The 10752-nt window shown below is 44.6% G+C and overlaps 1 protein-coding gene across 4 annotated transcripts; it reads right to left on the bottom strand.

The window, feature by feature from the left end:
• Nucleotides 1-5692: 5692 nt before the first annotated feature.
• On the bottom strand, nt 5693-10466 carry PFN2 (profilin 2). 4 transcript variants are annotated; one of them, XM_082766973.1, is made up of 3 exons: nt 10160-10466; nt 8728-8920; nt 5693-6736 (listed from the first exon to the last, which is right to left on the bottom strand). In XM_082766973.1, exons 1-3 carry the CDS (start codon nt 10289-10291, stop codon nt 6639-6641), a joined length of 423 nt encoding a protein of 140 aa, XP_082623099.1. In that variant the 5' UTR covers nt 10292-10466; the 3' UTR covers nt 5693-6638. The 4 variants fall into 4 exon arrangements, with proteins under 4 accessions (XP_082623099.1, XP_082623098.1, XP_082623097.1 ...); XM_082766972.1 differs by having other exon boundaries at nt 5693-7047; nt 10160-10465; XM_082766971.1 differs by lacking the exon at nt 10160-10466 and adding an exon at nt 9197-9846.
• Nucleotides 10467-10752: the final 286 nt, after the last annotated feature.

The raw sequence follows: 10752 nt of genomic DNA, 5'->3' as shown, positions 1-10752 counted from the left end.
ATATTTATTATGTGTATGGTATGTGTTAACCCTTAAGCCCAACAAAAACTGTATTTGCATGTTTGTATAGAGTTTGCCTAAAAGCTGTCACCACTACTGAAAAAAAAAAAAAGGTAGAACAGATCAATATTCTATATGTTGATGTATCAAAACGAAGCAGAAGAAATTCCACTTTTATCTCAAAGCACTGATTCCAAATAATCCTTTGGAGTTTGCCACTCTAGTTGAGTTTAAGCAGTCCTGTTGAGCAGTTCCTAGGATATGGAAACTTAGAATATATATATGTTTAGTTTTAAGTGGTTCACAAGGTAAGATTCATCTGTAACATGTTAATTTAGCTTTGTTTGCTACTATGATGTAGTCTGGTTTTCAGTGATGATGTGGGAGTTGGGGAGAGGGTGACTAAAACAGGGAAGGTTTTGTTCCACATAGAATTTTAGGTAAGTATTCTATTGATCCTCAAGTCATACACCTCTTACTAAAGAGCATTTTGTGCTACATTAATCTGCTAAATTATGTATATAGAAAAAAAAATTGTTCCTTTCAAATACCTGATTTGAAAACAAGTGCTTATAACTATTAAACAGAACTCAGTACTTACCAGTGTATCATGAAAAAAGTAAATTATATATAATACCTCTGTAACTATGTAGAAAGTAACAGCACATGTATAATCAAAATGCAGAGATTTTTTTTATATGGCCTTGAATAAGGAAAGCTTGACAGAATGTTAATAAATGTTTTCCACTTTACGTATCAAAAGGATTTTATTTAACTTACGCCTTACATTCATTGTGTACTTACACATTTATTACCATGTAAGGTTAAAGTATTTTTAAAGATCCAGAACATGGAATTGTGAACATCCCTTAGTAACATTAACCTTTGTTGTACTGTGTATCACAGTACAAATCTTATACTGATCAACACTATGCAGTGGAACTAAGCTACATCGTAAACAATTTTTGTTCATTTAGTTTGATGAGAAGCTTGAAACAGTCCAGGCCTATACATGTAATCTATATGGGGGAAATAAGGCCAGAGTACTATTCATTTTTCCTGTCTGCTGTGCCAACACCTTTACAGCTGAAGACTAAGTGTTTATGTTCTGAGAGTCAGAAAGTGCCAAATCCTGGGCTGAGGAGATTACAGGTGAGGTGTTTCCATTTGTTATTTCTGACTTAATGTGCAGTGCAGCTACATACCCTCCTTCCTTACACCTGGTAGTGGAAATCAATTCTCTTGAACTGGTGAACAGCAAAGAGGGTTTCATTTTCAGAATGAGGCATGGTAAAAGGATAATGAAGAATAATGATTAATATACAAACCACTGCCAATCCATGGGGTAAACATAATGTATTAGATTTTGCTGTGTAAAATTCCACCTCAAATGGCATATGTCTAGTTAAGACCAAATATGAAAACCTAAGCTGTAAGATGTTTCTTAAAATAGGTTTCCCACTGTTAATATGTAATGAGTGCATGTGTTTATTCATAATTGCATTTCAGGCACCCCAAAACTTGAAGAGATGCAGAACCATGAACAGAAGTCAACTTCTTAACATATGCTACATTTAACACTGAGTGTAGTATTTGCTGCAATGACAAAAAGTGAAAGGAGACTTTAGTTTGCCATGCTCCATCCTATAGAGAAATGCAGGCAGCAAGTGATACTGTTTCCATCCCAAACCTACTGTATGTTTCAAAAAACCATCCAATTTCCTAATGCTATTAATGTAAATTTCATTTCAGCAGGCCTTGGTAGTAAACACTGAGATGGCATTTCTCCCCCACGCCCCTCCTCCTGCCTTGCACCACAGATAGTTTACTCATCTGTTGCCATTGCCAGTGGGGATGTGAATGAAAAGAACAGCACTTCATTAAAGGAATCGCTGCATTTCTGAGTATAACTTGTATATTTCATTAAAACTTGCTGGATAAATCTTCTGTCCCAAAAGGCAGTGTCTTCACAAACCTACAGGAAGAGATAAATATGGATTTTTCTTTGGACTATGACCTCCTAGTTTACCATGTGAAGGAGCATAGTTTCCTCACCTTGCCACAAACAGCTGACTACCAGTTGCTTTTTTTTTTTATATAATTTTTTTCCTCCCTTTATTATAAGCCCATCAATCCAACTTCGGTCTCTAGCTATGTTCCAAATAGCACACTGGTACTTGAAAGAGGTTCATGCTTGGTTACCTAGCTGAAAAAAAAAATCTAGTAGATAGCTACATGTATAACTAGTGTCTGAATTTAAAATGCTTCATGAGTCCTCTGAGGTGTATGTCTACATAAAATAGCATAGTATCATTGACTGTTATCACAAAATGTAATTATTTGTATGAGCAGTATAAATAGCTTCTTATAAGTTTGAACCAAGCCTTTCATTACATAGGAGAATAAACTACTCTGAAAAGATGCCAAAGACAGGAATTAAAACTCACCCTTGAAAGGAAAGATAAGTGCTCATATTTTCAGAGGTGGGAAGAGTACAGGAAAAAGTGACAAGTCTGACAAGTGTTTTTCTTAACAGGTCACCAAGGAACAGAGAGAGGATTTAATGAGCAAAACAAACCAGTACATACTACTGGAAGAGCTCCAGGGCAATGTTTGAATGAACAGTAGTAATGGGACAGCTAGGTGTAAAATAATAGAACAGAATATTAAAACAAAATGCAATTCCTTCTGTAAATAGTTAAAATTCAGTAGAGGCAAGAAACATCTAACAGAATTCTAAGTAGCATTCATTATATAAAAAAAAAAAAATGAATTTAGTGAGAAATCAATATAATGGACCATCTAAAAGGCTGTCCTAGTGGCTGGTATAATTGAAACCTGCCAGTGAATGATTAGGATGGAGAAAGTGAACATGCTGGCATTTAACTTCAGAAGTGTTATTTCAGAGAAAGTAAGGGACTAATTAGAATGGCCTGGAAGTTAGCATTACAAGCTTGTAAAGTCCTGGTAGTCTGCACATAAATCCAGCTCTCCCTTATCTCCCAGTGTGTGCCATACAGGGGCATAAAGAACTAGGGATAGAGGAGGGAGAAGTGAATCTTAAAATAGTGAAGCAGTTTGGTCAGTAGTGAATTATCTTCCTTCCTGAGTTTGGGAAGAGTGAACAACTTTAGAACTACCCTTAAAAACACCCACACACCCACCCCAACTTTAAAGCAACTCTGCCTCTTCTCTGCATTAATTTTCCTGAGTGGTGAATTGTGAGTAGTGGTATGACCTAATAAACTGTTACCTCAGAACTGGCTGGAGCAGGACTATATTGCGGAACATTACACTGTTCAGGGTCTAGCCTGCCAGTTAATGCTGCTAATCACCAAGAGAAGGGCAGTAAGTACATCGCTGTGCATGTGACTTTGTTGTGTCAATAGAATTAAACTGATAAAGTCTAAGATAAAGTATTTTATTGTATCTCTTTTAGTACCTTTCTGCAAGGAGGAAAAAAAAACAACTTTGAATGTGGAATGAACCGATGTCAGAAATTAAGTTCTTAGCACTGGAGAATTTAAGTTGTTTTTAAGTTGTATATAATCTGGAAATTAGTAGAGGGGTTAAACGTGATGGAGTCAAATTTGATGAGCATTCAGGCTATTCAAGAAATATACTTCAGTAGATTCTGTTAAAATAATGTGTGCAGACACCATTTTGCTGTGGAAATCGAACAGCATTTGGGAAAGTAGTTTTAGCAACGATTTCTCACAAGAAGTAGTAGCTATAGCTAGGTGACAATGTAGATGCCTCCTCTGGACATGTGCTCAGAACAGGGGATTGAGCATAAAGAAACATTAGGTTGAATAAGGAATGGGAGGGTAAGTACTTGGTATGTGCTTATGTTACTCCTGCCTCTGAGGTGCCATTACAGGTAATTCCTGATGTGATGGCCTCATTATTGAAAAATTTCAATCAAAAATAAAAATCCTGTAATAAGAATGTAAGTGCAATTTTAAGTTTGGTTTAGGCAAAATTTAGATACAGAGCAAAACACATTCTGATATAACAATTTCACTGGAAAAGTGAGAGGTTTGCATCCTCTGTATTAGAAACTACCAAAAGTGAACTTGTTCTGGGCTGTGGGCTTGTTCTAGTCTGTTTCAATTGTAGCACTATAACAGACATTAAAGGTGGAAGGTACAGCTCAGACCCTAAGCCACTCAAGCAGCCAGAGGAGATAAATATTGCGTATGTGAAGGCTTCAGTTAGAGGGGGCGCTAGGAGCAAAAGTAGGTGCAACGGTTACACTGAAGATTAAGATGAAGGGAGAGATAGGGGAGAGCAATGGCATCTTGATGGTAACATCCAAGCAGCAAGTAACTGGCACTGTCGGGACTAGGAAAAGCATCACCTTAGCTGAAGATTAACCTCTATCTAAGGTCTGGGCTTTTCTTTCTTCTCCCCCTCCCTCAAATTCCCATTGTTTACTATCAGATCTTAAAAGGCACACTGCTTTCACCTGACTCATGCTTTCAGAGTACTTTGGTAGCAGACACACCAGAAGCCTCACAGATACTGTTTAGCTGGCAGACCTTAAGCCTCTTCCCTACCAGAGGGGAGCAAGCTCTAATCCTACTGAATAGATTGTGTGGCAGAGGTCTCCTCTTGCTTCTGTTTTTCCTTTTTTTAATTTTTTTTTTTTTTTTTTTTTTTTTTTTTTTTTTACATTTTCATAGGATGGGAAATGCTGTAGAACAGCTGGGAATAAATCCCTCTTTAGTCTGGTAAACGCAGAGGTAGCCAAAAGGAATCTCGTAATTTAGATATATCTACATTAAAGGCCTTTTATAAAGGCTTAGAATTTTGTCCTTTAACTAGAGTGGTATTATCATACTATTACTATTTCACAAACCTTACAACTGCACTTTGATCAAGTATTAGAGTAGTCAGCCATGCAATGAGGAAAGGCTTCAGAGGATAGCTGGAGAGGGAAAAATTACAAACAGTCTTGTTTTGTTTGGTTGGAATAAATTTATTTCATCTGTCTGTAAACAAGGTGTTTTTAATAGTTATGGCATTTTTTGAAATGCATATTAAATCAGATGAGTTAGACTGTATCCCAGATGTAACAAAGTGCAGGGAAAGAAATGGACAAATCAGCAACAAGAATTTGTTTAAATCTGTACATTATCCACAAGGCCCAACAATAGAAGCAAATACTAGAATGTCCCTAAAGTAGTGCCATTCAAAAGAAACCCTTGTAGTCAGTTAAAATCCATCTCACAATAGCAACAGTTCATTTTTTTTAAACAATAGTATGGCACAGAATACATATTAAAAAATTCATCACAAGACAGCCAAGTCAGTTATTCCAACCAATACCATCTCCCATTTATTCTTTTGTATACAGAGTTCTGCAGTTCTCTTTAAATGGACATACAAGTTAGTACCGTGCCTGAACTGAGAGTTTGGTTACAGACATTTCAAATGACTAGTGCACAAGGCAGTTCACTCCATGATTTCTGCAGCAAGGGTGTGACAGGCCGAATGAAGAATTTAGGTTTGAAATGGCATCATTTTGACAGGTTAGCTTTCAAACTACCAACCTTCATCTGAATAATGGCTTCAGAGCAGCAGAACTCTTTAACCAGTAACTAATCTGGCAGAAAGACTGGAGTCAGTCAGCACTCCCAGAATAGCTGAAGGTGGCAGTTTTCCACAATGATATTGTAGTTTAATTTAAAAAAAAAAAAAAAAAAAAAAAAAAACAAACAAAGAACAACCCAAGCTGCAAATTAAAATTGGTCCTATGAAAAACTGAAACCAGACACACTCCAGATGGTTATGTTGGGATATCTAATGTCCATAATGGCAGCCTTTTACAATTTAACTACAGAACAGGAGCTGGCAAAAAAAAAAAAGTGCCTGAGCTATTGCAAAGATGGAATGTCCCTGGGGATTCATTTGGGATGGTGGTTGTAAGGTCATGGGAGGAAGTGCATCTGTACCCTTTGATAGTTTTGCGATTGCACTTATTAAGCAGTACAAGCTTCATACATCATGAAGAAAAAGTGAGTCTTAAACCTACAGTGAAGTGCAACAACAAAACTAATTTAACATTAATAGCTTTTGAGTGGCAAATTGGTTAAACAAACCAGGCACTATAAAAATAGGTGTAAGCAAACATACGTGGATTAAAAAAAAAAACAACAAAAAAAAAACACAACAAAAACACGAGGGGAAAGGGACAGAAATAAAGATATGCATGCACTTTTTCCTCCCAACCATGCTCTATGAAAGGAAGACTAGTGAGCTGTGTAATTGCTCAAAGTGCTGAAGAGGCATCAATCAAATTAGATTGTACAATCGGCACCTTGTTTAGTATTTAAGTTGTTTTAGTTGTCAATATACACTAATTGCTAAGACAAAGCAAAGCCTACACTTGGCATATTCCCCTCCCAATAGTTTTTCAAGGTATCATGCATATCATCTTTGTGGTGCAGTAATGGTGCCAAATACGGGACTTGGTTACACACAGTGGTTAACATACAAATGAACAAAGGGTAACTGGAATTATGACATTAGAAAATGGGTAAATAAAAAACACAAACTACCATCTACAGTCTGGTAGCACTGAACACAACTGGATGGTGATGAAGACAGTTGCTAGCTGGATGGGGAGAGGCTGCTTAGACGTCAGACCTCCTCAGGTATAAAGCCAGTTCATATGCTTTCTTGTTGAGTGTCCCTCCATGGACACCTTCCTTTCCCATGACTATAACCAATGCTGGAGTACACAAGGAAACAAAACAGAAATGAACAGAATTAAAGAAAAAAAAATAACACCTTTCCCCACCAACAAAGGGATACAAAGGAGACACAGGTTCATACCCCATCACCCTGCATTGCTAATAAAGTTTCCAGAATGTAAGGTTTAAAGCTCACCGCCAGGAAAGTTTAATAGCAATCTTCCCCTAGTACTTAACAGTCTGCCTAGCAACTAGAACCCAGAGTCTCTCAAGTATTTTGCCATTGAGTATGCCTTCTTATTCAATCCGCCTCCATGGACCCCTTCTTTGCCCATTACAAAGACCAAGACTGAAAGAGAAAAGAAAAAAGTTTTTAAAAGTGTGTGTTAGACAAGGAAATAATGCAAGTTTTAGGCAGCGCAATAAACACACTCAAATTCAAGATCTAGTACTTTGGTATTAAGCTAGTTTTACAGAAATCTTGTAAAAAATACAGATGTAGACAGGGCTGGGAGAAGGCACAGGTTATTCTTCAGGTAAGCCATGAATTCATTGCTTAAAAAAAAAAAAAAAAAAAAAAAAAATGCCACCAACTTCCTCAAAAAAGAACTGTAGTGCCTATCTACCATCTGCTATCGCCCAGCCAGGAAACCCTGGCTACATGTTAAAAAACAAGGGGGAGAAAAAGCGGTGTCAGGGACAAAAGTAGGTGTACACGTAGAAGAACTGTGATGCTGAGGAGCACAAAAGGTAATAGTCATGTCTGCAGTGGACACTGCCAGTCAGTCTAAGAACCAGAATAACTCTTATTGCTAGCAAAAAAATCCATAGGGTCAGACCTGGACTAAGACTTATCATGCAATAATACGACTATAAAGCACGCTTCACGTTTTGCATAAGACAAAGATTTTAATGCTGACTCCAACTAATCTCAAAACTCTGGTGATGAAGTGTCCCAGCTGTCTTGCCAACAAGAACGTGGTAAGGCTCTTCAGCAGTACACACCATCTGCAAATTGCCAGCAGATGTCACTAGCAGGTACACAGACACGCTAAGGACTGTTCTCTCAGAAGCCCAATTGTTTCCCAAGTTAGGCACAGTGTAATTGGAAATACTGCAGTCAGCCTACCTACAGGTGATTGTACAACTCCATAGCAATTTGCTCAGAAAAGGCTTAAGACAGACAGTTCTCACTAGCATTTCATAATTTGCAGCAGAGTCAGAACTCTGCTTGTTTTATTTAAGTGCTGCAAACACTTGCCACCTGGCTTTAACTTACAGACAAATTTTGCCTTTTTTTAAAGAAACTTTATACGCAGAAGTCCAGTAATCATGAATTTATTCTACAGCCAGATAAGCTAGGTATTCTGAACACAATGCATACTGCTTGTAGCCAGTATTTTGAGGCTTTTTTTTTTTTTTTTTTTTAAACATTCGAGCATAATGCCTTCTCAGTAGCATGTTTTGCTGGAATATAAGTGAGGAGCACAAGGAGTAGACAAACTAGCATAAAGCAAGTTTCTCCCTGATACCAAATTGGACAGGCATTTTTTCCCCAAAGACAGACTTCAGAGAGCTCAATAGTAAGTGCAAGAAGAGTTAGTGTAGAACTTGTTAAAAGGCAAGTGGAAGTAGCTCATACAAGAAATTCACTTCTGTGCAGAATAAACTTTCAGTTGAGACATTTTCAATGTAAAAGCTTATTTCACTATAAATCGTTAATGTATCCCTATGGTATTCTACTGTAAACTTCAGTTGCTGGAGTAAATTTGCCAACTATCTTGCAATAACCAGGTCCTTCTTGCCTGAGATCTCGTCAACCGTTTCACAGCCTAGCACCCAACCGTGATCACACATGGGGGAACCAGGACAAGTGTTTAATCATAGGCAAAAATCTAGTTAATCAGCCAGACCACCGCCACCCACCCTGATTAGTTAACCATTAAATACAACATTTTGGACTTAGTAACCAGAGCCTATGCCCATACTGTTAACTGAATGATCTACGAGTGAATTAATTCCCGCTTACCTCGGCCAGCTCTGCCTACAGCAACGTTGTATGTCGGCTCACCACCTTGACTCTTTGTCCTGATGTCCATTGTGCAGTCACCATCAACATACAGGCTATCTCTGATCACAGAGCACTTCTTTGCACCAAGGGTCAGACCGTTGGTGAAGAAACCCTCTCGGTCTTTTCCTACAATCATATCTATTTCTACTGGCTGTCAAAGAAAAAAGTCCAGAGTTAGCGCTACTTTATCTTATCGCCCAATCTCTATTTCAAAAGCGTCCTGTCCCTGGCCGAGAGGAGTAGACAGAAAGCTTCCCCTCGTTCCCACCAGGAAGTACTCCAGCACACACTGCTTTGTTATCAGGAGTATGCATTGCGCTGCTTTGCTGCCCCTGGAAGCGGTGGAACTGCTGTCCCGAAACCCTTCACGGCCATGGTGCTGGGTACCAAGGCGTCGTTAGCGGAAGCACCGGCCGGCTGAACTTACGAAGTGCCAAACGCCTTTCGGTGCCCGCAGGAGCCGGGTCCGACACCGAGCACGGCGCAGGCGAGCCGGCCGGCCCTCCGCCCCTCGCGGCCGGGCCGGGTGCCGGCCTCCGGCGCCTGCCCTCGCCGAGCGGCTGCCGCGGCCCCTGCCGGGCGGGGCACGGCCCCGCAGCGGGGGCAGCCGCGGCACGGCCCGGGAGGGGGGCGCCGCGGGGGCCGGGCCCCGGCCGCGACACGAGGCGGCGGCCGCCGCAAAGTGCAGAGTCACGGCAGGCCCGGCCCAGCCGCCCCGCGCCGCGCTCGGCCCCGGCCCCGACACCGGGCCCGGCGCGGAGCGGCAGGCGAGGGGAGGGGAGGGGAGGGGAGGGGGCCGCGGTGCCGCAGGGCCCGCCCCGCGCGGCGCCTCCGCACGGGCAGCGGGAGCCGGGCCCGGGCCCGGGCGGCAGCGGGGGGAGGACGGGCAGGGCTGGGGGAGGGGAGGGAGGGAGGAATCAATGGCAGTGCGCCATCTTGGCGATGGAAAACATGGAGCCAGCGGCGAGGTGGGCATTCACGAACGCCGCCTACGCCGCGCACGTAAGCCTCGCCGCAGCGCCGGGCCCAGGCGCAGCCAGCCCTACGCAAGCCCCGCCGCGCGCGGCCTCTCCCGCCGCGCCGCCGCCTCCCGCGGCCCCCGCGCGCCGGCACCGGCCCCCGCCCCCGCGCCCAGGCCCGGCCTTCCACCCCCGGCCTTCCACCCCCGCGGCCGCGGGCGGACGGAGACAAAAAGGCGGCGCCGCGCCGCGGTCCCCCCCGGCCCGCCTCAGCGGCTCTGCGGCGCGGGCCTGCCGCCGCCCCCCCGCCTCCCCCCCCCCCCACACACACCCCGGGGCGGCCGCCGATCCCCCCCCGCCCCCCGCAAGGTGCCCCCGTCCCCGGGCCCGCCCGCGGGCGCCCCATCGCCCGGCGCCGCCGCCGCCCTCACCGTGATGCTCTGGAAGATGCCGCCGGCCGTGGCTGCCCAGACGTACTTGGCGTCGCAGTACCCCACAATGGCGGCCTCCTGGCAGCAGCCATCGCACATCAGGTTGTCCACGTAGCTCTGCCAGCCGGCCATCTTCGGCGCCGGGCGGAGGCGGGAGCGAGCGGGGCGGCGGCGGGCAGCGAGCGGCGCGGCGCGGGCCGGGCGGCTGAGGCGAGGCGAGGCGCGGCGCTCCCTCTCCTCTCCCTCCTCCTCGGCGAGCGGAGCCGAGCGCTGCAGCGAGCGGCGCGGCGCGGCCCAGCCCAGCCCAGCCCAGCCCAGCCTCCCTCCTCCTCCTCCTCCTCCCCCTCCCCTCCCCTCCGCGCTGCCGGCGCCGGGGGGCGGGGGCAGGAGGGGCCCGGCCCGGCCCCGCCCCCTCCCCCGGCGGGGCTGCGGCGGGGCTGGGGGGGTGCCGGCACCCCGGGGGCGGCCGAGCGCGGTGCCCCCGGCCCGGCCCGGCCCTGCGAGCGGTGCAGCCCCGGTTCCGCCGCCCGCTGCCCCTTGCCGGCGCTCCGAGCTGGGGAGCCGCGAAGGCTGCGCCGGCGCCCCGCGCCCCG

Source organism: Aythya marila (genome assembly GCF_965140915.1).
Source record: "Aythya marila genome assembly, chromosome: 9".
Taxonomy (NCBI): Eukaryota; Metazoa; Chordata; class Aves; order Anseriformes; family Anatidae; genus Aythya; species Aythya marila.
The sequence above is the reverse complement of the archived record's forward strand: the minus strand, read 5'-3'. Positions and strand labels throughout refer to the sequence as shown.